Genomic DNA, 24,847 nt, shown 5'->3' on the forward strand with positions numbered 1-24,847 from the left:
CCCCCCCTACGACCCCCCCGACCCTTCCTCCCTCATCCCCACAATAATACACCCCGTCCCCATCATCGCCGCCCCAACCCACCACAGCCCGCCCACGGCCTCCCGGAACACCACCATCCCCAACACGGCCGTCACCAGGAAATTGGCCGAGGTGTTGGTGATCGACACCTTGGTGGTGGAGGGCGACGCCGTCAGCGCCCGCGTGAACAGCGCCCACATGATGATGTTGCAGAGGATGTTGAGGGCGAGGCAGATCTATTAACGCTCCAGTAATCCCGGTGGAGGCGGGGGAGGGAGTTAGCTTGGTGTTTGTTTACGCGGAGGGTTCGATATACTGTATCGAGATCGGATCCGTGGGGGAGGAGGTGGGGGATGGGGGCCAAGGGGCGAGGGGCAAGGGGAAAGGATCCAGGAATGGGATTAGGGCAGGACATGGCAGGTCAGGGCAGGGCAGGGCAGGAGTAAGGTGACGCACCCCTCGAATAGCCAGCATCAAGATCGGATGGTCATCGGGGTTGGTGGTGGTGCTGCCGACGAGGTGGAGGAGGGAGGCGGCGAAGGTGGTGGTTTGGGTGTCGGTTGTTCTATTGGTCGCGAAACATTAGTCCTCCTCTCGTTCTTCTTCGGGGGGGTGTTATGGAGTGAGGGGATAGTGGTGGAGACAGGACAGGGCTTACAGTTTCGCAAAGAGCCCGTTGAATGCGGCGAAGGCGCCGCTGGAGAGGGCGAGGAGGATCCAGCCGGGGGTTGTCGTCGTGGTGGTGGGTTTAGGTGTGGGGTCGGGGGATGGGTCGGGCATTTTGCGATTTGTATGTCTGGGTAGTATAGATGGGTATATAGAATTATGGATATTAGTCAACAAGGGTCAAAGGTCATTGTATACGCATAGAGATTATGGGTTTGTTGGTGGAGGGAGAGAGCCGGCGCGCCGACAAGGGGGCGTTGGTTATCGGAGGTTCTCTATCTTATCTGATCGATCCATGTTGCCGCATTGGGAGATGCTCGACGTAACGTGGACCTACAGTTCACCCACCTTCTGTCCATATTATTGACAACTCGAGAATCAGTTGTAGAGAGAACGTAAAGAGTACCAAGACCAAAACAGCATCGAGTCTTCATGGCTATACCTCATGCACTATATCGTAACCATAATCTCATCTCATCTAACGCATTGCTCTTCGTCTAATGCTCCCAAATCTCCCCAAATCTACGGCGACAACCGCTCAATCCGCCATCTAGGAGCCCCCACCTCCTCCCCGACCTTCACATACCTGAACCGGTCATGCAAGCGACTCTTCCTACCCTGCCAAAACTCCACGGACTCCGGCACCAGACGCACACCGCCCCAGAACGGCGGCAGCGGAATCTCCTTAACGCCCTCGAAGCGGCGCTCGACCTCGCGCACGCGCTCCTCCAACACCGCGCGCCCATCGTCGATATCCCTCTCCTCGACATTCCTTGGCACCTGATGCAGCGTGGGATCCAGACTCTTACGGCGCCGCTCCAGCAGCGTCTCCGGCTCCGCGCGCCACAGCACCTTGCTCTGCCAACTGGCCCACGCGCCGATCTGGCTGCCCCGCTCCCTCGTGCGCCAGTACAGCTCACTCTCCTCGCGCGAGAGCGGCTCCACGAGGCCCTCGACGCGCACCTGCCGCTCCAACCCGGACCAAAGGAACGTCAACGCCGCCCAGCGATTGCCCCCGCCTCCCCCAAACTCCCCTTGCAAATCCTCGTCCACAGCCCCAGCCCCCGGCTCCGGAATCGGCCGCGGCCCATCATCCTCTTCATCTGTTTCCCCAAAAACATCCCGCCCTTTCCCCTCCCGACTGCCCCAGTTACTGTACACCGTCCACCCGCGCTCATCCAGCTCCTTCAGGTACACGACGCGCGCGCTGACGCGGCCGGACGGCAACGCCGCCGTGGCCAGGGTGCACGTCTCCGGCGCCGAGGCCGGCAGCAGCCGGGGGTCGCGGAACCACGAGTGGAACTGGTGCAGCGGGTTGGTCGGGTGCAGCTGCGAGACGGTCAGCGGCGGGTTCGAGACGAATTGGTGGGCGCGCGCCGCGTGCGCCACCAGGTCTTGCTCGGTGGCGGACGTGGGCGTGGAGGTCTCGGTGCGCAGGGCCGATGCGGCAGATGCAGTTGCGGCTGCGACTGCGGCGGATTCTTCTTGGGTGGCTTGTTTGTTGGCTGCTGAGGTTTCGGGGGTGGCGGCGGCGGCGGCGGGAGGGAGGGGTTTTTCAGTTGAGGGAGGGGGAGGGGTTTCGATGTCGCCTGGTGCGACTTTTGTGGACGTCAGTATGGGGTTTGCGGCGAGGGGGGATGAAGGGTGTGCTTGATGGTGGGAATGAGGTTGATAGCACAAGAGACGTACAGATAAGCTTCTTGGGGTGTTTGGGGTCGGCGGCGCTGGGGGACCTGACCCCGTCCGGTGAGTCAATGTTCATGGCTGATCGTATGGTATTGATAGAGAATTGAGCACGGTAGGTGGTGGAAAGTTGGCTTTGGCCAGTAGAAAGACGACAATGACGATGGAGAACAGTCAGGCGTGCAGATAACCTAGCGAAAGACATAGACTGAATGCTGGCACAACCGACTAACCAAGTTGCATTGCAGGAAAGGGAAGGGAGGAAGACGGAGGGAGAATGCGGAGGACGGCGGGGCAAACGGAGAGCACCGCCGGGTCACGTCACTCGGTTTAATCACTCATTTTAACCCCTCACAACTTACACACTACGTACACCTAAGCACATTTCCCTGGTGAGTCATTTATATGTCCATTGCATAGACACTAGAAGAGGTGGGAGTATTCTATCAAAGAAACAAAAAGAAAAAAAAGAAATCAAAACAAGATGGTATATACATCGCCCAATCCCATTCCTGTAAACGCCAATGCCATACGCTAGATGCAAATCCAACCCATCCCCAGTCATCAAGTTGCCCCCTTTTATATGTTCAATCCGGAACCATCGGCTGGAGTCAGCCCAAAGACAGGGATCCAGCCCTGGAGATAGTATTAAACGACCAACCGAAAGATTGATCGGAAACGAGATAGAAGGCAACTTTTCATGTCGTCGACTCTAGAGAGCGGCGACGGCAGGGACGGTAGTAGCACCACCAGTCCCAACCAAATCAGCGATTTTGCTGGCCACAGCAGGGGGGTAGCCCCGAGAGAGCATCTCCTGCACAATGCGGGCGGCACCCTCGCGGTCATCCGATGCCAAGAACGCACGCGTCATGGCCTCGTAGGTACTGGGCTCGCGCTTCTCAATGCCAATGCTGTCGTAAATAGTCTTGGCCTTGTCCACGCTACCCTCCGCAGCCCATCCGTGGATGAGAGTGTTCGCAATGTAGGCGGTCATCTCAACCCGACGAGCAGCCATGTCCTTCACAATCTCCTCGGACCGGGCGACCTGGTGGTTGGCGACCATGGCCTCGAGGAGGGCTTGATACAGACAAGGCTGAACGCGCACCTTGCGGTTCGACACCACGGAACGGAAGACGTCCATGGCAGCCTCCATATCGTGCATCACACAACCCTTGGCATGGATGAGGGAAGCATAGTGCACAGCCTCAGGTTGCTGACCGGCAGCCTTGATGGTCTCAAGCACCTTCTCCGCCGCGGGCATGTCAATGGGCTCCAAAGAGGCGTGGGCGTCAATGAGCAGCTTGTAGGTGTGCATCGTGGGCTGGATCTTGCGAGTGACCATGCGCTCGAAGTAGGCCAAGACCTTGCTGCGATCGCGCTTGGTGTTGAGGAAGTACTGAATCATAGAGTTGTAAGGGGCAGGGCGAGGCTTGTAGTTAGGCATCGACTCCATCTCTTCGAACATTTCTTCGGCAAACCGTTCATCACTGACACGGCAGAGAGCGTTCACAATGGTTCCGTAAGTGACGCTGGTCGGGCGGACTCCATTGGCGCGCATCTCGGCGAAGTACAGCAGGCAGTCATCAATCCGACGAGCCTTACCGAGCTTTCCGATGAGAGCGTTGTACAGGAAAGATGTGGGCTCAACACCCTCCGCAACGGCGCGGTGGAAGATCTTCAGAGCCTCGGTCGCTTCGTCGAATGTCTTAGTCGATTCCTTCAGGGTCGTGATGTAAAGACCGAACGTGTTGGCCGAGGGTGCAGAGCCAAGCTCCAGCAGCTCTTGGTGGAACTTGGAAGCCTGGCTGCGGTCGCCCAGGCTCAGGCACGAGGCCACCATCGCGTCCAAGATGGAAACCCAACCGTACTTGACGGCATTGTACTGGGGAAGCAAAGGCACATCACGGCGAGCCATGCTCAAAACCTCATGGACCAGATCAACGCGGTTGATCTTCGTCGCAGAAGTAATCAGCTTGGCGTACGTGATGTAGCGAGGGTGACGGCCGCTGCGGCGCATGGTACGGAGGCGAGAGAGAGCCTCGTTCAGGTGAGACTCTAGCTGGCCGGTGGTGCTTTCCAGTTCATCAGCGATGATCGAAGATCCGCGGAAATCGGTGGCGTAGGCATAGGGGTCGAATGAGTCCTCGTTGGACACAGGGGTCATCGAGGTCAGATCGGATCCGGGAGAGTGACGACCACTGACGAAGGACGAAGGGCTAGAGGTCATGGCAAGATGATCGTGCCATCTCTTAACCATGTCCGGGCGGCTGTTGAACAGCTTACCCACGGCTTGGTCGACCATCTGGGTGGTGGTAGCATCCATCGGCAGGCCAGTGGCCAGAGCGAGGTCGAGCATGTGGGCGAAGCGGATGGGGTGAGCCACGTCGAACATCGCGCTGTTGTTGAGAAGCATACCAGCCTGTACCTGGAGAGCCAGCATGAGGTCGCGGGCATTCAACTGGGAAATGCCGATCGGACCCAAGCTTGCCACTACATGCTCAGCGACCGGGGAAATGAGGCCGCCATTCTCAACCATTGACCACATGAGAGACATGGCAGCTGGAGAGGAGAGAACAGCCGCAGTTTGGACAAGAACGCGACCGACAAGGTGAAGACTTTCGTTGACCTGTTCGCGAATATGGTTGAGGGTCAAGTCGGTCGAGGTACTGCGAATCCGAGCAAACATATTACGAGCTTCGACCAGAGCCTCTTCGATCTGACCACTCTTCACGAGGGCGACTGCATACATAGCGGTCGGCTGGACCATGTCCGGGGTTGCCTGACCGGCAGTGTTCAGGGCGTGCCACAGGGTCCGGGCGGCCGACACATTGCCTTGACGTACATGGAGGGCCAGCAACGAGACCGCGGGCCTCTGGCGGACGCTCATGTCGGTGGGGAGAGAATCGTATGCTTCGGAAGCTGTCTGCAGATTACCCGCATCCGCCGCGGCGATGCAGATCTGCGACATGGCATGATCCAGCGCGTTATCGTGCAACCGGGTCTTGGCTTGCTCCAATGCCCGACCGTGCTCCCCCGACTTAAGGGCATGACGCACCAATCCGTCCTCAGCAATTACCGATTCGACGGCGTCCTGGCGGGCCTCACGGTTTTCTGTCACATCGTGGAACGACTCTTGGATCCGCTCCAGGAACCGAAGAGCTTGCTCTTCCTTTCCGCAGGAAAGGTAAGCACGGACCAGGGCGGCGTAGACCTGCCCATCCAAGCGCTGAACAATACTAAAGGTGCCGTTGTCGTCCGAAACAGCCAGAGCCTTGTACTCGTTGTAGCACTCGACAGCGCTCTTCAAGTCCCCCGTCGAAGCAAAAGCATCAATCATGGCCGGGAAAATCGAGGCATGTGGGGTCACCTTGTGTGTTTCCATGTGGGCGTAAACGCAGACCATGTCCTCAACCAGACATTCCTTGGCACACGCGGTGATCAGGTAGCGGTAGGTGTCGAGAGCGAAAACGAACTCGGGGTGACGGGTAGTGGCAGTGCGGAAGAGCTTCATGGCAATGGCAAGAGAGTGATCCTCGGCAAGAAGAGCCTGCTCCAACTCACTGGAGTGTAGCATGAACTTGCCAGGCTCCTCCATACCACCGTACCGGGCACGGTCCTGCTCCAAGAGATCCTTGGACTTGATGGCATCATGGGCGCGAACGACGAAAAGCTGTACCAAAGTCTGGTAGGTCTGCTCATCGGGAATTACCCTACGACGAAGCATGTCCGAGTAGATGTCCAGAGCCTTCTGGATCGCCTGGGCAGTGTCCCCATGGAGCTGGATCGCCGACTCCAACAGGGCATTGTAGGCCCCGACGGTCGGCGTCAATCCATCCCGAAGAATAGCGGCGAAGGCACCCGGAATATCCGCATATTTCCTGCCATTGGCTAGTTCGACGATATGTTCGGAAGCAATGCGAGACTGCTCGACGTTCGCATCCTCCACAGCAGCAACATCGGCGGGTAAATCGGGAAACGCTTCGGTGTCGAGATTGTCCTTGGTCTCGGAAGCCTCCTCGGCCTGCGCTTGTTCTTCTTGGATCTGGATCTCGCGGGCAACGGCTTCTTCGACCTGAGCACTGACATCGTCATTGGCGGAGGCTTTGGTGATGTGAGGTGACTCGTGGAATTGGGAGTCCGAGGATGGAAGGCTGGCTTCGTTCTTCGTCTTTCCTTCTTCTTCGTTCAACGTAGGCTTCCAACCGATTCTCCTCCGCATCTGCAGCTGCTTCCAGTCACTATCATCTCCGGTTTGCTGAGCATGTTGCCATGCAGCGTAGTAGGCCGCTAAACCCAGATCCCCAGAGCCGGAAGTTCCCTGGCTGGCCTTGGCGCCTGCACCGGAGCTAGAGGGCTGGAAGACATTCTGTAATTGAGTTGTTCTCGTGAACTTGGCGGCGGGCTGACTGGAAAGGGTGTTTAATGTAGTCGACGACGCGTACGAGGACTGCGAGGCCGCAACTACCGACTGAGCATAGCCATGTGTGAAGGCTTTGGTGAAACTCTGGCGCGCGAGGTGGGTGAACGGCTTGAAGACCATTTATCTTGCGGGAGACCTCTTCAGAGGGAAGAGGCAATGCTGGAATTGAAGTCAGCAGCGTCCTGTGTTGATTGTTGTTTTTCCCCCCGAATTTTTTTTCTTTATCGTGATTGATGCACAACTATTCGCCTCCGACTCTCCGCCTCCCAATCGGGTAATTCGTACCTTGCAATCAAAATAATTATAACTATGCAGGTTCATTTGACGACTGCTGGTCGCCAAAAGAACGCGCGGGAAAAGAAGGAAGGGGATGATCGCGAAAGGGAAAAATAATCAGTGGCTTGAAGCCTGTGTGTGAATGAAGAGCAAACAGAAAAGTACGAGGCCACACTGGGAGAGGGAATTGATCGGTATTTCAGAGCCCGGGGAGAGAAACTGATCGGTATCGCCGGGGTTACTCAATCGGGTCTAGCGCAGATCCCACTGCCACTTGGCCTGTTTGGGCATAGGTACTTTTGTCACTTCCGTGCTGACCAATGCAATTCCACACTTTGATTGGCTTTTTCAATGGATTTTTGATAGGTCTGAGAATGGGTTCCAAGGGAGGATTTCAGCGATAAACGGAGCCCTGAGCTGGAATTTTTTGTGGCATTGGTGGGTGGATTGGTCTAGTCTATAGAACGCGTTTGATATATGCATGTATGTAGCTACTGTCTCTGCACTTCGTACTGCGGGATTTAAGTAGCGCAGGCGTCAACCTGCAGCGTGCAGTCGCTGATCTGATAGAACAGGACAACTGTTGTTTTGAGCAACAAACTAGGTAATGATGGTGCGCGAAAAAAAAAAAAACTTCCTGTGTTGCAAAAAATAGCAAAGGAACCATCGCCACTAGATGAAGGTACGTCAGGTTTCGAGAATGGTCGTTGCCTGAGGCGAAATAGGGGAGCATAGGGAAGGATTCCGCGTGTCAGGTGGCCTCATTGACTTTCTCAGTTCTCGCTGCGGCCCCGGATTGCAACTCTGACCCAATCGGGTGGATCAGAAGCAGAGCTGGACCCCTGGCCGTGAATCCGTGACTCACTGTTCTTCCGGCTCTTTTTCTTCGCAGGGGCCGCAATGTCCCCCCCCCGGAGTTTGCAGGCTGGCCTCCGAATGGTTTGGTTGTACGGGGGGGGCGCGGATTCCCGGCTGGCCGAAGCACCGAACATCGCTGGAATCCGCTTGGCCACGGATACGAAAGGCTTTCGATTGTTATATCCGTTCCAAATCTCCGTCTGTCCGTTCCGTGGACTGTTCGCCGTCTCGGTGACGGTGACACTGTGCCCGATAAACGCTCTTCTGGTTTTTTTTTTTCGAGACCACCCCTGGTTTGTGGGCGTCCTTGGAATCTCGAAGTCATGTAAAGAGGATGGATGGAAGCCCCCGGATGCAGTAAGATTCACATGGTGAGGCAGCTGCCGTTATTGCTGCGCCTTCCACGTAACCAACTGTACGGAGTATTCCCAGCTGAGATAGTGGTCCGTGGTCGGTCATTAGCCAGGTAACGGAAGTTGTGAGTAGCTTCGATGCTCTGCTCGTACCATGTGCGTAGAAGCATGCCTGGTAACGTAAAGCGTGGAAGGATGAGATGAATTGATGGGGTAAGAGGACAGGCTGCCGCAAATTGACACCAGGAATGGCAGGCATCAACAGTGGGTGAATCCAGCCCACCACCAGCCACAGAACCAGCCACAATTCACCACTGGTCTTCCAACTGGAAGATCCGCCCAGCAACAGTTAATCCCAGAGTCAACAATGGAGAGAAAAGAATGATGACCTTGAGAGAATCATGATGAGACGATTCTTGAAGTCTTGCTGACATGGACTAAACACCCTTCACCCTAATTCCAGCTCCAAGCATTGTCACACCCGGGCGAATTTGCAGATAGCAACATGAACTGACTGCATATTGAACCCCTCATCAATCTAAGTTGACTACCGGGGCGGGGCTTGTCACAAAGATCGTCTCTCCCTTAAACGGATCCATTGCGAAGAAGCTGATTGTTTTGCCTTTTCACCATTCTATCTTGACCATTCAGTTGACCCCCCTCACTTGTCCGTGATAAGTCAGTTTGCAAACGGTATGTAAATAGTTCGATCTACTCCCATTAGTCGTATAGCTCCGGTCCGTTCCCCCCACACTACAGCCTAAGGCGAACTGGTTCCATTGTTGACACTGCTCCTTCTCATAGTACTCTTGAACCTGCCCCACGATCTATGACCTCCCTTCCCACGATTTAGCATATCCACAACACGACCATAGCGTCCTCATGTCTTACATCCCTCCGACCGTCACGGCGGTGTCCGCCCCGGGCAAAGTCCTCCTGACCGGCGGCTACCTGGTCCTCGACCGTAACTACACAGGCACCGTCTTCGCCCTCGACGCTCGCATCCATGTCATTGTCGAACAGCTGAAAAAATACCACCGGAAGAGCTCATCCACGGGGTCAGGACAAGCGGAGAGCACACCAGATAGCAAGGAGAGTGAAGACATCGTCGTGGTTCGGTCCCCACAATTCGTCGACGCAGTCTGGGAGTATGGTGTACACCGGTGCGAGAATGGCGGTGGGATCAAAGTGATACAGAAGGGCCAGGGGTAAAACTCTCCCCAGGAAACTGTCAGTCAGGAGCCTCTCAAGCTAATCCCTGCCTCCATGAACCAGACGGCCCAACCCTTTCGTCGAGACCTCGCTCAACTACGCCCTGACCTACATCAGCTACGTCGCCGGATCGAAAGACTTCGGCTCCCTCTCCATTACCATCCTCGCCGACAACGACTACTACTCGGAGACGGCCTTCTCCAAGATCTCCGGGCTGCAGTCCCCCGGCCGCTTCGTCAACTTCGGCGTGCCCCTCCACGAGGCACACAAGACGGGACTGGGATCCTCCGCCGCGCTGGTCACCGCGCTGGTCTCCGCCCTCGTCATCCACCGCACCCTGCAACCCGACGACCTGGGTCCCGCGCGCGACAAGCTCCACAACCTGGCGCAGGCGGCCCACTGTGCCGCCCAGGGCAAGGTCGGCTCGGGCTTTGACGTCGCCGCCGCCATCTACGGCTCCTGCCTTTACCGCCGCTTCTCGCCGTCGATCCTCGAATCCGTCGGCGACGCCGCCACCCCCGGCTTCGAGGAGCGCCTCTTCGCCATCGTCGAGGACGTCGACCCGGCCCACCGCTGGGACACGGAGTGCCTGGACTTCGGCATGAAGCTGCCGCGCGGCATGCAGATGGTCCTCTGCGACGTCGAATGCGGCTCGAATTCGCCCTCCATGGTTAAGAAGGTGCTGGAGTGGCGCAAGCAGAACCCCCAGGAGGCCGACCTGCTCTGGACCGCTCTGCAGACCAACAACGAGCACCTCTGCCACGAGCTCAAGACCCTCTCCCAGAACGCCGCCGCCGCCGCCGGCAACCAGGACAGCGGCAGCAGTGGCTACACCTTGGCTGATTTCGGCGAGGTGCGCAACCTCATCCAGCGCTCCCGCGGCCACATCCGCAGCATGACCGCCAAGTCGGGCGTGCCGATCGAGCCCAAGGTCCAGACCGAGCTGCTCGACGCCATTTCCGACCTCGACGGCGTCGTCGGGGGTGTCGTCCCCGGCGCCGGTGGGTATGATGCCCTTGCCGTGCTGATCCAGGACTCGCCCGAGGTCATCAAGCGGCTGGAGGACTCCTTCGCCTCGTGGGAGAGTAAGGTGGAGGATGACTTCGGCGGGAAGATCGGTACTGTCCGGCTGCTTGGCGTCCGGCACGGGTCGGCTGGAGTGCAGAATGAAGGCTTGGACCAGTATTCTGGGTGGGTTTGAGGATGGTGCATCACGAGCGAGTGACCCATCACTACCGATCTCGTAGATACTCCAGACGAAAGGACGAAGCACGAAACACGAAGGAACACTATCGTACCACGACAGGCACGCATGGTCCACATGAATATCAGACATTATCTAATTCTTCAGGCGCCAACTGGTCTTTGCCCTTACTTTACATAAATCTTAATTTCCACGAATATTGAGGGTTGTTTTCCTCCAGCTCTCTTCTCTTCCTTCCAGAAAGGGACAGCTCGTTCTCGCCCCAGGAGCAGCGTTCCTTCCAGTTTGGGGCCTTGCTATTCGCTTCAAGTTCCAGGCAGACCAACGTAGAGTACCAGCCCATACGGCGTCACACTGCCCCCCTTCCTCACCCCACACCACATATGCTCTCCGGGTATCCGAACAATCTAGAACCCGAGATCCTCCAGATCTCCCAACCCAGACGCATAGAACAAACTCGCGATATCAAGATCAAGATCCTACACAAACCCGCAATTAGCTTTAGCTTCCAAACACACCCAGCGTTGCCCTCCCTTCCCTCTCACCACGCAGCACCACCACCGGCAAGAAACCAGAAGAAACTTACAGCATTCAACTCCAAACCGGGCAGCCCGGACGGACTTCCCAGGCTTGACCCCACCGCCGTCGTTCCCGTCATCATAGCCGCAACCTCCGCAACCTCCCCTTCTCCGTGCGCCGTCGCCGCCGCAAAGCTCTGCAACGCAGCGTAGCACTCCTTCAGGCTGAGGACCAGCGACGCGCCGACGGCCTCCTCGACGGAGTCGCCCGTCTCCATGGCGCGGATCTGCGCCAACATCGCCGAGAGGACGATACAGCGCTTGAGACTCGGGGTGCCGAGGCGGATGATCTGGAAGATCTGGTCGCGGATGTGCTCGAGGGTTTGGATCAGGGGGGCTCGGGTGGCGCGGGCGAGCTCGGCGAGGGGGTTTCGAGTCATTGCTCTTGCTGTCAAGGTGGCGGCGGAGGCGGGGGGCTGCGAAGAAGGAGGAGGAGGAGGAGGAGGGGATTCGTCGAGTTGGGTAATCACTTCTAGTCCGAGGATGGAGAAAAGTTCCAGGCTTAAGGGGCCACGGAACGAGCCGCGGCCGGAGATGAGGAGACGGGCGAAGGCGTCGAGATCGGTGGTGGCGGGGAGAGTCAGGGTGCTGGCGTAGGATGCGATGATCATGGCAGATTCGAGGCAGACTTTGCGCGAGAAATGATACTGGGGGTTGGTGGCTGCTTCACGCATGAATGGGAGGTGGAGGAGGAGGATGTATCGGCGGAGGATCATGTCAAGGAATTTGTGGTGGAAGGAGGCCGGGTGGAGGTCGCTGTTGGTGTGCTGGGATTGTTGTGGATGCTGAGGGGTAGTGGGGGACAGGATATGGGAGGAGAAGAAATTAGTTAGGGTTTGGCAGACATCACGGAGCTTGGAACCCAGCTGAATAGCTTGGGTGAACGTCAGATTTGAACGGTCATGGATGAGGTTGACGGCTTCAGCACGGAGGGAGAAGGATTCATGAAGCAGCAATTGGATGGAGGAGTCCGTCAGTTCGGACATGGGTCGGGCTGTGGTTGCTTGTTTCATGTCAGGGTCAAGGTCCTTGTCGTTAAGGTTGCAAGGGGGTTTGCTGTCAGATGAAGCGGGGATGATCAGTGGTACAGCGGTGTCCAGGGAGCATTGGATTGTGAGCTCTAGAACGGTTGTCCATAGACGTGCACGCATTTCGGCCATGTAGGGTGACAGGCTGGGAAATCTGGCAGAGTCCAGATGCAGGCCCATGGCCGTGGCCGCCTGCAGAAGAGACCCCGGTGACAGCCAGATAGACGGTCCCAGGTCTCCCATCTGACGGGCGAGAAGAAGCAGACAAACGGCCTGAATACCCTCTAGGCTCGATGTCAACCGTTCCGTTGGCCCAGTGAGCCACCACTGAGCTGCGTATATCCAGGACTGAACCAGCCGCGAGTCATGTTCAGTGCCTGCTTTGCTTCGCCGTGGATGAAATGTAGTCCCTATAGCGAGTACCAAGGTCAATTTAACAAGGTAAGGCGTGACCTTGGCGGGAGGTTCCTTCCAGAACCGATGATACTCCTTTCGAAAACTCGGCAAGTGAAGGATTCGATACACAGGCTCGAAAGTGTCCATGTAACAGCGCACCAATTCGTCGCACACATCTTTTGCGGGTATCGAATTGAGCAGGTCTGACACAGGGTCATTCGGTTTCAGAGACTGTCTCTTTTTGACTGACTTGCGGAGGTTCCGGCATTCCTTGATGAGCGTCGCCAGTTCAGCTTTGCGCTCCGGATACGCAGACTGCGGGTCTTTGCCTGCGAGGGAACCGAGCATGTGAAGCTGCTAGCTGATGAGTTACGGCTCGTCACGGAGTCAGGTTTACCCCATACCTTCTCCAATGTATAGACATGATGAGTCGGACCAAACAGCTTCATCTTTCTCACTTTCGCATCCAGCCGCAGAGGTGTCGAAGGCATAGTCGACATCTGTTCCTGCCTTCCATGCCCTTCTCTTTCCGGCTCCATTCTCGGGGTAGAATGCGTGGCTTGCGACGACAGCCGTTCCTCCAATGCCTGGACCTTGCAGCACAGATCTCGCAAGGTTCGCTCCAGAGATTGATCCGACCCAGTCGATGAGTTCGCCAGCTGCGCCTCTAGACGTTGCATCCGGTCCTGGAGCTGACGAACCGATGAACCGTGTTGCGAATTGGCAGGCGGGTCCTGTGTGTGAACTAGTCCATTTACTGAGTTCCTTACTTCAGGGTGATAGAGTGATGCCACAGTCGCATTAGCTGTCAGACTTGGTGGTTGCGTCTCCTGAAGGACATGATTAGCTGGACCCGCAGTCGAAGCACTCAGTTGCGTCGCATGCAGGGACGTCTGCTCAATCGCGACTGGGCTCGGGGAACGGAGGTTCTCCCGATATGAACAGTCCACTGAGGACCGCGAGCGCCTACAGGGACCACAGGGGACATTGCGGTCACATCGGACTTTGCGCTGGCGACACTGCTCGCATGATTTGGCCGGCCGACGGCGTTTGCGAGGTTCGGAATCGGCCGTGCTTGCTTCAGGCGCTGGCCGATTCATGTTTTGTTGGGACTGAAGGATCCAGGGCTCCTGCCATGCTCTGATGAAGTATAGATCCGACCCACTCTGGGAAGAGTAAAGGGATTGAATCACATGAATTGGTGATATCCAATGCTAGGTTACGGGGTGGTTCGTAGTTCCCAGTGCTTAGTGTAGATCGCCGTTCGGGTTCGGTCCCGCTGACAGCACGTGTCTTGTGTCCCGGCCCGGCCTGCACGGTCGAATTCGGCAAGTGCTTCAGTATACCTAGTAGTGCAGTGACTTCTCAAGTGTCGAAATAGTCATCATAAATGTTTGTGATTCAAACAATTGACTGTCTCATCTTATCTCTATCTCTCTCAATCATAATCACCTCTTGCCAGGCGTTAGGTCGACTCATTTTACCCTAAAGGAGTGCAGGCACCGGCCAATCCTTAGTATCTCACTGGACCGAACTCAGACCTCACGATCATCCTATACGATATGAAAGGCTGTTACCCTCCTTTAATATCACAGGACTACTCTACACCGTCAAGTATGTACAGTACAATACCACATATCAACCATCGCGGGGACAACCCAGGGACGAACGAACAACATAATCCATATCATGAAATCTGTGACCCCAGATTCCCTCCCCCTCAACTCAAATCAAGACATAACCATCATGTACACGACAAAGACACACTCCACCCCCTCCTTACCTCCAATCTGAGCTGGCATATGCACATACTCGCATGCACCGTACCGAGGCTGCCGTGGCTCTCTCTCTCTCTTTCACCCCTTCAGGGAAGAAACTTGGCAAGCCAAAACCTAAACAAGCAAGCAACAACAACACCGACCCAAGAAAAGACCAAGACCAAGACCAAGACCAAGAAGGCTTAATGCGACGACTGGACCTAAGAAAACCAACCAACAAAGTTTGAACTCAGTCTTTCTTACTGCAAGTAAAAACCTACCACCCTCAGCATTCCACACGAATCTTTCCATTCCAGAGCAAACAGACCCTCCCGAGTCTAATTGCGCTGCTGGCCACGTCCTGAACTGCATCCGTCTGGAAGAGTTGAAGACACTGACGTAACTTAGCGTGCTGCTGTTTGTATTGTAGATCACATGGGTGATCTCACTCCGTGGAGAGTTGCAATGAAGGATTCGTCGCAAATGCAACTGCAGGTTTCTTTCTCTATACGTAGATGGTCGATATGAAGAAGCCTGGGCAATGTCGAAAAAATTAAACTTTCGCTGGCATGCTTGGGCCAGAGATAAGCTTGGAAGGGTCGAAACAAAAACCATCTATCCGGTCGGGTGTCGCCGCATGCAGTGCACTGAGGTCTTGCAAGATCTTGCTGTAGTCTGTGTGTGGACTCGGTACTCTTTCCAACTTGGTTGTTTTGAGGAGTGGGGATGATTAAGGAATCAATGGGAGGTTTATCTACTAGGACATATGGACGGATCTGAGGAGAGAAAGAATCTCAATGAAGATGGAATCTAGTAGTTGCTCTATTGAAGCAGAACATAAAACGCAAAACTGGTATATACATGACCACACCTATAACCTGTATCCCTGGACAAGACAGGCGAGTCCATGACTGCTTGATATCCACATCCCACCTCGTAGCAGTGAAATCTTGTCCAGAAAAGAGACTTTTTTCGCTTTTGAAGCCTTTTCTAGCTCCTATGCATCGACGAAGGATGAGCCCAACACATCACACACACGCACGCACGCACGCACCTATCCTGCACCAGGCAAGGACACGTAGGCAAGGTTGGCCAGCAACTGGCCTCGGCAACACTTCAAAAATCAGAGAACAAACAACAAAGAGGTATATAATTCATGTTGCGAGGCATATCATCATAAATGTAAACTCTCATGCGCTGCTGCAATTCCCCTTACAGCTGAGTGGGCTGGAACTGGGAAAACTCTTCAGACTGGGGAGGGTTCTTCTCGGCAATCCGCTCCTCAGCCTTCTCCTCGTCACCGAGGATGCCATATTCGGCCGCCTTGGCTTCGATCTCATTATCAGTGAGCTTGGGCAGCTCCTTGGCCGCACGGACGTAGCTCATCTTCTCGACATAGCCCTTGGCGAAAATCAAATCGATCTCTTCCAGACTGCGGTTGGCGGTTTCGGGGTAGAAGAACCAAATGACAGGGATGAAGAGGGCGTTCCAGGCGGCGAAGAAAAGATAAGTTCCCCAACCGATACTGCTGACCATCACAGGCGTAATCATAACCACGGTGAAGTTGAAAAGCCAGTTGCTGCAGGTCGACACCGCATTGGCTTTGGACCGGGTCTTAAGAGGAGAGATTTCGGCAGGGTAGAGCCATGGGAGAGGCAACCATGTAGCACCGAAGAAGCACATGTACAGGAAGAATCCAAAGATAGCTCCCTTAGCACTCTCCGCATCGCCCGGAATCAAACAGGCAAAGACGATGATCATCGCAGCGCATTGACCGTAGCTGCCGGCGAGGAACAGCTTGCGACGACCGATCTTTTCGATAAAGAACCACGAGAATGTGGCGAAGATTGCGTAACAGATCATGTTAATACCGCCAATCAGAAGCGCGAAGTTGTGGGACTGGTGGATAGAATCCTCCAATAACACGGGCAAGTAGTAGATGACCGCGTTGCAGCCAGAAATCTGCTGAAAGAACTGAGATGACGAACCGACCAGCATGCGGCGGAAGTGCTGAGAGGGACCACCGGTAAGCAAATCGCTGAACTTAGCATGGGAGTTTCCGGACCTGGAGGGTAAGGTCAGTTATCAAGGCATCTGCAGATCCATCATCGAGGCCACTTACGCTCGGACAGAGTCCAGGGTGAGATTCTTCTCCAGCTGGACGTGGGGGTGGTCGATTTCCTCGCCTGCGAGGGCAGCAAGGACCCGAGTACCTTCCTCGACCTTGCCGTGGGCGATCAAGTAACGAGGGGACTCGGGAAGTTTCCACATGCCGAAAATGATGATGAGCCCAAAGAAGATTTGGAAGGCAATGGGAAAGCGCCAGACCAGGTCTTGGGGACCATAGTGGGCTCCATAGTCAATCCAGTAAGCGATCATGGTTCCAATGGCGATAATGCCTCCCTCAATACAGATAAGAAGACCACGGTTGCTAGTCTTGGAGCACTCGGCTTGATACGTTGGAATAGTCGACGTGTTCATACCATTGCCGATACCAGTGATCACACGGCCGAAGATGAACTGCAGCAGTGGGATCGAATTGGGCATGGCAGTGACTTGGATGATCACACCGATGATCATCACGGTTGCACCCCAGATGACCATAAGACGCCGCCCCAACTTTTCACCGCAAATCAAGGCGAAGATGGCACCAAAGAGACAGCCTGTGTCCTGCGGGTTAGCTTGCTAGTCGCTGACCTGGCACCCAGCTCAAGTCACTCACCGACTTCATAGACTGCAGTAACCGTTGCTTGCATGACCGAATCACCCTTGGTGGCAGTGAACATGTCGTTGAAAGCAGGATCAGAGATAATACCTGACATGACACCCTCTGCGTAGACTGTAAGCTTCAAGATTCATAAAAGGCCTGAAGAAATTACGTACGGTCATAACCAAAGAGCAAGAAGCCCATAGTCGCAATTGTTGATATCGCGAGGCCGAGTCGCCGGCCCGTAAAGCCGGCATATGTGGGAGGCGCCATGATGAGAAAGAATGTTACGATGCCAGAATGATAGAAACTTGTATGTGGAACCCAGGGGAGAAATGGGGTATATAGATGAATAGGAAGAGGAGGAGGAGGAGTAGAGTGAGGGGATGAAGAGAGAATGGAAGGAGAGATAAAGAGAAGATTAAAGATTTGAAAGAATATGCCAGCAGTGCGAGAGGACTACGTGAACTTAAGAATCTGCGTACTGCATGCGGCAACGAGCGGTGGAGCGCTCGCTACCTTTTACGCTTGATCCAAAGAAGGTTACCCATGGGGAAAAGATTGGAGCCTTGGAGGTGGCCCTCCACTCCCCACGTCCTATGCCATGACCCTGACCGTCCCATGGGCATTCCTTTTCGAAATGTTTTTCCGAATGTTCAACCCCAGCTGACATCACCGGGGGGGCCTCGCTACGACGGGCAGGCAGTGGGACAACACTAAGAACAGTAAGAGGGCGCCGCTTACCGAAGCAGCGTGAAGCCCGTTCGGTAACGGACTTCGGGATGAAGTATGTGGTGGTTTCGGACGGAGGAGGGTAGAGGAGGGATGAGATATGATGTGAGAATGATGCATTCCAGGTGGAAAGATCGTCAACGGACAGCAAATGATGTAACTGCACAGCGGCCGATAAGCGGGACGACCCACTGGATGTTATCCGGAAATGTAAGGTACCCACTCTTTCGGTGGCGGCAAGGCCTGTAAAAGTGTAGATGCTGCCATGGCTGCAAGCCTGCAAGAATCTCGCTGGATCTTCTTGAAGATTTTTTAGCTTCTTATCCAAAGAAAGCCAAGTTTGAGGGACCCTTTCACGATCTAATGGTGGTTGAGTACCCACTCCTCTTTCACGGGCTCCACTTCCCACACGCCCACGGGCCTTCATGCCCAGGTGCTGTGATGCAGGCCACGGCCACGAGTAAGCTTCAACACGACTGGAGATTTCTTGCAGCAGTCCAACCAGGAATCTTTCCGAAGCTTTCCCGATCATACTATTGGCTGCAACCTAAACCGTCTTAGGAGTATGCCGGCAGCGCAGCATTGGCTTGCTGAGCGTAACAAGAGCGCAGTGCCAATGGGACGTGGGCAACTTTCTGCACAATGCGCTCATTGTTCGGGTTCAAATTGTCGGGCTTGGCCATTAGGAAGGCAAACTATGAGAAGTGCCACCGATTAGTCTAGGGGATAATTCGTAGGCCAACAAAAACCGCATCATCTTACCTCAAGCCAGTGGATGATTCGAACGTTTTTGTACCGGGTGTCAAAATGCATGCCTTGTGGCCTTGCTGGATCAGAATGAAGATGACAAACGGGTATTGGAAGTTGGAGACTGAGTTCGGTGTGTTCCGTGTCGCCATCGTGCGGCGATCGGCTTCGTGCCTCGGCATCCCCGACCGCCTTGGCGGTGATATAATCGTCCTTCTCAATGTATGCTGGGTGTTCTTCCGTGTCGGCTCGTCTCAACGCCGTCGTTGACACCGGTCCTGCCATTTTCTCGTAAACTAGGCTTCGTTTGAAAGGGCCACTGCAGCAAGTTAGACCATCCCGCTGGTGGTACTGCACATCTTCCGAGACAAATATTTGCAGCCCACGGAACTTGGCGCGGCCCAGCTCTGTGTATGACACGATGACAGGTAAGGAGTCCCCAAGAGGTGCCCCTCGCCTCGAGACTAGAATATCCGACTGTAAAAGATGTTTCCAAGCGCGAGCGACATATATCGGTTCAGCATCGTCCACGAAATCTTCTGCGGGACAATGAACGACGGTAATGGGTTTGCTGCAGGAGAATGGGCGATTTAAGAAGCCCGGTCGTTCAATGGAGGCTCGGATCCAGTACCGGACCTCACTCTGCCGGATGTGAATAGATTCAGGCAGATGGGAGCGCAGGACCATCTCAAATTTGAATGTGTGGGTCCCGGGTGTCAGTCGCTGATGTTTAGACCCTGTGTCCTGCTCTTCACGCCCGTTCGATCCCACTCTAGCCGAGATCGCACTCCATAAGGTGGTCCCTTTGTGCGCCTGTTGGTATGACGATGTTTCCTGAATTGAGTCAAGGTAACACGGAAGCACCGGGTCTGTCGCCTCGGGACCAAGCAGTATCAATGTATTGTCGGTCACCGTACGGCGTTCGCGAATACCTGTTGAAGCAATTATAGTTTAGACAAATAGCCAACTCCGGAGGGAAGTTTCTAGTTTCTAGAAACCATATATTGTTCTCACCATGTGGCCACACGATATGGCTTGTACCGCGCAGGTTGACGGTCAGTCGCTTCACTGTCACAGCTTCTTTCGCCGTCAATCGACATTCACCACGGAGAACTGCTGGCTTGTCTGATAAGGTCGGGGCGAATAAGGCTGGCTCGGTGATATTCAATTCCAGGCTCAGGCCACTGGCATCGCCTTGAATGGGGACTTCCTGGGTCGACTTGCGCGGTGTCGAGAATGGCGATCGAAGCATTTCCTTGGGAAGGGCAACCCCTCGCTGGAACTTGAGAGCGATAGATGGTGTTGGTTGGCGAAGCATGCAGTATGCTTGATGGTTGCGTTCCGTTATATGACATTGTAGTGTGGCCATATGACCTCAACTTATATCAGGATGAAGATCAGCCCATTACATCAGAAAGGACTGAGTAAGGATCGGTCAACACATACGGATATCAGGTTCTAGACTATTGCATGACAGGTCGAAATCATTTGCTGTCCGCTTGATCGTTGCAGCCGACCCCCGCCTGCACCGCGTCCGAAGGATCAATCGTAACTTAATTTAAAGTGCTCGCGGCTTGGATGCCATCGATTTCTCCGGATACGATGTTCGTTCTTTGAGTCCTACAGTTAAATACCTCGTGTTTGTCGAGTTGGAAGGTTGGTCTCCAGCTCTGATCATCATTGTGGACAATGATCGTCTTTGACGAAGATTAAGGCAAGAATGATGTCACATAGATCTGATTGGGAGGGCCGGTCACTGGATGGTTCAAACACATACAAGACCAAGCAACACCCATGGATTGCCTGACATATTCACAAACATTCAGGCGGGGTGTTGAGAAGCAGAACTCATGGATCTAGATTTAACCTCTCGTGTTCGTGTGAGAAGCCAGACCGTCCACGTGCGCAGTCCCTTCGTGATGGTGAACGGGTCAGGCGATGGTGATAAGAACGGTTCTCGCCTACAGCCATCGGTCTAGAGCGGAGAAAACAGGCGTGGCAACTATTGAAAGAGGGGGGAGTACTTTTGGACGAAGATCATCTACTCAGTAAGCGAATAGAGCCCTGGAGGAACAACAAGGGTTAGCGTCCATACTAGACACTAGTGTCACTGTCAACTTTCCTCATGGAGGCAAAAAAGAACATCGGTCTTGTTCTGCCTTGGTAAATCAATGCTCGGTAGTGATAGAACCAAGGCCTCTTCCGTATGTTCTGCGACAGTCGGAGAAATATGATAAGGAGGTCAACCAAGAATGCATGGTGCCATTGCCATGGCGTGACTTCGGGAGTTTTGGTGGCCCAGAATGGATTCAAATCCGTTCTGCCGCTTCAGCTGTGATCTGAATCATCATGTGACTCATTCGTTTCTCACGGCAATCAGGGTCCAATTCGAGGGCTGGAAGCAATGCTCTACGTACTTCATACAGTACTTGAAGGCTAGGCGAGGTCGTCGTTGTGGGATATATATAGTAACGACGAGAGCTAAGCAATGCCTCGTAGCGGGTCTTCCGGTGTCGATTCCCCAGTTTGGTTCTTGGTATCAAGATCTGCACCACGTCCACGGTCTGTATCTGGGTATTGCAGCGATCAAGAGACGTCTGTAATATGCATATTGTTGACGATAGTCGATTGATACTATGAGGGAGGCCCAGCGCGAGTTTGACACCGATACATACGAGCTTGACAGGTGTCAGTGTCAGTGTCGCTTTTGGAGTAGATGCAGGATCTCTGACAGCACGCCAGCCACTCTAATCTTCCAGAACGGCAGACAGGGACTGTTGGACTTTGTCGAATAGATCATGATAATTGTCATTACAGAAAGTCCGAGAGAAGCCGAAAAGAAGGAGAAGAACAGGCAGCGAAGCATCGATTGAAACGATCTGTGAATCTGAATCTGGCCCACCGAAACATGCTGAACTGACAAATTGGTACTCCGTAGGTAGACACTGGGCAGACTAGACTAAACTCCGTTTGAGGCCGGGCGCGCCCAACCGGATCGCCGCCCGCCTGGAACATCGACTCTAGGCTTTCTCCCCTCCCCCCCTTTCCTTAATTTCTCCCGTCTTGAAGTTGCGCTTCTTTCCGGCAGTCACGGGGGCGGTTCTTCTCTCCTTCTCCCTCCCTTTCCCTCACCTCATCGTCACTGACGAACCACTATCACCATCATCCACCCACGATCCGCTATCGATCTCTTTTGTGACTCTTTACTCCCACTCTATTTATTGGCAATCTTTTATAACCTTTTAGTATATATCTTTTAACCTACTGTCTTGTTTGAGTCCCTCAGGAGGCGTACTTTAGAGTTTTGTCTGCCTCCTTTTGCTGTCATCGCCTCCCTTCCTCTACGCCAACTGCCCGCCTCCTCAATCAACCCCCCCCACGTCCCCTTTTCGCCTCCCTCGGGTCGCATGGCCCCCTTCATCTCCTTCAACCGGTCGAAGTTCTAGTCACTTGTTCGCGCCGTCCTTGGATTTCTCCGCTTCTTATCTAGTCTAGCCCCCTTGGGCCCCCCTCCCTTCTTGTCGCTGTTCGGGTTGCGCGCTGTTGGGTTCGTCGTTATCTTCCCTCTCCTTGAAACCTCCCCAGGGTCTCCCGCCTTCCCCCCTCCAATAACGACGTCGGTCGCACGCCCCGGATCTACCGGAGAAATAATCATCACCATCTTCGCTTCTGGTCTTTCTCCGCGCGCAATTTCTCAACTCAACACGTCGCTTTGCTTTCATCAGCGTTATCTCGCATTTCAAGTTATACAATCGCCGTCATCATGTCGGACAGCACGGGCAATAAGGGCGACCCGGCGGTCACTACGCCGGTTCCTCCCATCGAACCTCTACAACTTGCTGTCCCCGGTTTATCATCGGAGTCCACAGAGGTCTTGAATACTACTCCACGCCTGGACAGTACGAGTGATGAGACCCAGGAACTGAGTCTGACAGATGGCAAATCAGCAAATGTCGCCGAAGCCCCCACAGCAACACATGCCTCGCAGCAGAACCCCAGCGATGCTCCGTCTGCCAGCGCATCGGCTGGCGATCACGGTGAACTGAAAGCTCCAGTAGCCGCGGGCGAGGCTTCCCCTCAGAATGTAAAGGAAGAGGACGACTCGGGACCACAGCTAGTCATCACTCTATTGTTGATCACTGGCTCCCGGCACCCGTTCAAGATTGATGCTAAATATCTCAAGAAGCAACAAGTCAATGTTGAAAACCTGGATCCTTTCGCCATGAGCGTGTATACACTGAAGGAACTGATCTGGAGGGAATGGCGACAAGGTATGGTAACCGCTCCTGCGCTTTAGAGTTGGTGGCTGACAATCTGGTCTTGCTAGAATGGGAGACACGGCCGTCCTCGCCTAGTTCGATTCGATTGATCTCCTTTGGAAAGCTCCTGGACGACAAGTCCCCATTATCAGGTACGGCAGTCCCTACGAGCCTCAATCGTGTCTCCATACTGACTATTCTAGACTGCCGATTTAACCGAGATGCTCCTAATGTGGTGCACATGACCGTAAAGCCCCAAGAGATCGTGGACGAAGACGATGCCAAGGGAGCCAAGGCCCAATACACCCGTGAACGTGAATCCAGCGAGCGTAGCCCTGGATGTCGCTGCATCATTCAATGAGCACGGGTTTTCGATTTGGTGCCTCGAAGGTCCCCGTGTCGGAAAGCGGCTACCACAAGGGGATGAATTCCCTTGGGTTCTATGACGTCGTCCTCTCATGCTGTCATCTGCAAAGCCACGTATTCTATCCCTTGCCGTTGATCATATTTCCTATGGCTATAAGCCATTTCTGGGATTTTCCAAGGATACCTAGTCTATCTGCTTCGGCATTAAAGGCGGCGCACCAGGTTAACTACCTGCGCTGTGCGCCAAAGACGGCGTCCGGCTGGTTCTAGCGTTCTGGGTCCAGCAGCAGTCATTGCTCGTGCCCTGCAAGTCATCTGTTCCGGTGTTATCGGTCGCTCACCAGCTTCTATTTCTATCGAGTCGCTTGATGCCACTCATACTTGTTATCTGCTTCACATATACCCTGATATTCCGTCTTCACCCTCCCTCACAATTGGCAGGCCGTTTGTTAGCATTTATTCTTGGTCGATGCAGCGTTCCACCTTCTGCTTATGTCGTTATCATTTGCCTCTGAACCAAGATCAGACCACCCGTGGACTCGAGCGGGTGGTGGTTGCGGACCAGAACTTTGAGGCGGGGTTCCGTTCAGCGGGCTTTCGATATGTACCGCTGTGGTACACGGCGCCGGTTTGTCTTGAAGCGTGTTCAGATGTTCACAATAGTGTCTTGCCGGGCGACCGCCCGGGAATCACATGATGTACAAACTACCACAACTGCACATATATTATGAACCATACTGTTGTTTCCATCGCCGCAGATCCATGCGTACTTGGATTGTAGCTAGTCCTTTTTTTACTGTGTGAAAGGCTACTGCCACCGACGCTGACTGCACCACCGCGTCATATAGAATCTGAAACACAATCCCATTCAGTCGAACCGTTAAAGAACATAGAAACCTAAAAAAATACCATAGCACGAATACCCTCAACCCTAGTCCCAACCAAAGCAATCTATGCTCTAGTCCATACGCAATCTCTTCTCCATCTCATCATGGAAAGTCGGGGGTTCACGGAACTCGTCGCCTGTAGTTCAAGAAAAGTTAGCAGCTGTACCTTTCCACCCTTCGCCCCTTCCCCCCTTCTGCCCTTCCCTACCACCATGGAAAGACTTACCCTTAAAGATATCCTCCCACCCGACCTCTGCATCCCGCCCCCCAAGCACCAAGATATCCTCATGCACGTTGTTCTGCGTACCCCCAATGACGGTAGGGCGGAACGACCCATCCCGCACGATCTTCAGTTCCATGCCGCGGCGGATGGGCTCGGCGATGCCGTACGCCCGCCGCAGCGACTCCATCTTCAGGGCCTCCTGGGTCGCCCGCCAGGCCAGCAGGCGCGCCTCGAGCGGGTGGGCCGAGCTGGGCGTCGCCGTCTGCGCCGACGGCGGGCCCCGGGCTGCTGGGAGTGTCAGGTTGTTCCGGAGCGTGTCGGGCAGCCCCGGCGCCGAGGGGGCGCCCTTCGACGGGTGAGGGAGCGAGACGTGCGCTGAGGGCGTGCGGGTCGTCGTGTTGCTGGTTGAGGTTGGGTGGGCGGCCGGCGGGGCTATGCGGAGGGACTTGGGGGGTGGTTAGTTTGGTTGTTCCGGG

The 24,847-nt window shown here is 54.6% G+C and overlaps 9 protein-coding genes across 9 annotated transcripts; 2 read left to right on the forward strand and 7 right to left on the reverse strand.

Moving 5' to 3' along the window:
• Positions 1-6: 6 nt before the first annotated feature.
• BO95DRAFT_377660 (pyridoxamine-phosphate oxidase PDX3) lies at positions 7-2,447 on the reverse strand (the record flags this gene model as incomplete). The annotated part of the gene is made up of 5 exons (XM_025583272.1): positions 7-255; positions 476-584; positions 678-815; positions 1,272-2,283; positions 2,375-2,447. 5 exons carry the CDS (start codon positions 2,445-2,447, stop codon positions 7-9), a joined length of 1,581 nt encoding a protein of 526 aa, XP_025436118.1.
• A 633-nt stretch (positions 2,448-3,080) lies between these two features.
• Positions 3,081-6,908, reverse strand: BO95DRAFT_469581 (pentatricopeptide repeat protein; the record flags this gene model as incomplete). The annotated part of the gene is made up of 1 exon (XM_025589449.1): positions 3,081-6,908. The coding sequence occupies one exon, from the start codon at positions 6,906-6,908 to the stop codon at positions 3,081-3,083; it is 3,828 nt and encodes a 1,275-aa protein (XP_025436119.1).
• Positions 6,909-9,157: 2,249 nt separating this feature from the next.
• Positions 9,158-10,688, forward strand: erg8 (phosphomevalonate kinase; the record flags this gene model as incomplete). Its single annotated transcript, XM_025583271.1, has 2 exons — positions 9,158-9,483; positions 9,551-10,688. 2 exons carry the CDS (start codon positions 9,158-9,160, stop codon positions 10,686-10,688), a joined length of 1,464 nt encoding a protein of 487 aa, XP_025436120.1.
• Positions 10,689-11,475: 787 nt separating this feature from the next.
• BO95DRAFT_337380 (uncharacterized protein) lies at positions 11,476-13,760 on the reverse strand (the record flags this gene model as incomplete). Its single annotated transcript, XM_025581945.1, has 3 exons — positions 11,476-12,025; positions 12,074-13,047; positions 13,098-13,760. Coding segments are annotated over 3 exons (2,187 nt in total), but the record flags the coding sequence as incomplete, so codon positions are not given.
• Positions 13,761-15,244: 1,484 nt separating this feature from the next.
• Positions 15,245-17,629, reverse strand: BO95DRAFT_47436 (putative MFS monosaccharide transporter). The gene is made up of 4 exons (XM_025589795.1): positions 17,334-17,629; positions 17,173-17,280; positions 16,573-17,113; positions 15,245-16,515 (listed from the first exon to the last, which is right to left on the reverse strand). Exons 1-4 carry the CDS (start codon positions 17,428-17,430, stop codon positions 15,663-15,665), a joined length of 1,599 nt encoding a protein of 532 aa, XP_025436122.1. The 5' UTR covers positions 17,431-17,629; the 3' UTR covers positions 15,245-15,662.
• On the reverse strand, positions 17,521-18,532 carry BO95DRAFT_47403 (uncharacterized protein). Its single transcript, XM_025589771.1, has one exon. It carries the CDS (start codon positions 18,419-18,421, stop codon positions 17,627-17,629), a length of 795 nt encoding a protein of 264 aa, XP_025436123.1. The 5' UTR covers positions 18,422-18,532; the 3' UTR covers positions 17,521-17,626.
• BO95DRAFT_469585 (uncharacterized protein) lies at positions 18,447-19,888 on the reverse strand (the record flags this gene model as incomplete). The annotated part of the gene is made up of 3 exons (XM_025589450.1): positions 18,447-18,584; positions 18,652-19,568; positions 19,651-19,888. 3 exons carry the CDS (start codon positions 19,886-19,888, stop codon positions 18,447-18,449), a joined length of 1,293 nt encoding a protein of 430 aa, XP_025436124.1.
• A 2,340-nt stretch (positions 19,889-22,228) lies between these two features.
• On the forward strand, positions 22,229-23,493 carry BO95DRAFT_47487 (uncharacterized protein). The gene is made up of 2 exons (XM_025589818.1): positions 22,229-22,907; positions 22,964-23,493. Exons 1-2 carry the CDS (start codon positions 22,400-22,402, stop codon positions 23,254-23,256), a joined length of 801 nt encoding a protein of 266 aa, XP_025436125.1. The 5' UTR covers positions 22,229-22,399; the 3' UTR covers positions 23,257-23,493.
• Positions 23,494-24,046: 553 nt separating this feature from the next.
• On the reverse strand, positions 24,047-24,816 carry BO95DRAFT_448586 (proteasome maturation protein; the record flags this gene model as incomplete). The annotated part of the gene is made up of 2 exons (XM_025587882.1): positions 24,047-24,284; positions 24,375-24,816. Coding segments are annotated over 2 exons (507 nt in total), but the record flags the coding sequence as incomplete, so codon positions are not given.
• Between the last annotated feature and the right edge of the window lie 31 nt (positions 24,817-24,847).

This window comes from Aspergillus brunneoviolaceus (assembly GCF_003184695.1).
Source record: "Aspergillus brunneoviolaceus CBS 621.78 unplaced genomic scaffold BO95scaffold_139, whole genome shotgun sequence".
Taxonomy (NCBI): Eukaryota; Fungi; Ascomycota; class Eurotiomycetes; order Eurotiales; family Aspergillaceae; genus Aspergillus; species Aspergillus brunneoviolaceus.

Coding starts and splice junctions, on each gene's coding strand:
- BO95DRAFT_47403 (XM_025589771.1), bottom strand. CDS start 18,421: ATGATCGGGAAAGCTTCGGAAAGATTCCTGGTTGGACTGCTGCAAGAA.
- BO95DRAFT_47436 (XM_025589795.1), bottom strand. CDS start 17,430: ATGGCGCCTCCCACATATGCCGGCTTTACGGGCCGGCGACTCGGCCTC. Junction 17,114..17,172: donor TACTGCAGTCTATGAAGTCG/GTGAGTGACTTG, acceptor CGCAGGACACAG/GCTGTCTCTTTGGTGCCATC. Junction 16,516..16,572: donor ACCCTGGACTCTGTCCGAGC/GTAAGTGGCCTC, acceptor CTTACCCTCCAG/GTCCGGAAACTCCCATGCTA.
- BO95DRAFT_47487 (XM_025589818.1), top strand. CDS start 22,400: ATGTCGGACAGCACGGGCAATAAGGGCGACCCGGCGGTCACTACGCCG. Junction 22,908..22,963: donor CTGGAGGGAATGGCGACAAG/GTATGGTAACCG, acceptor TGGTCTTGCTAG/AATGGGAGACACGGCCGTCC.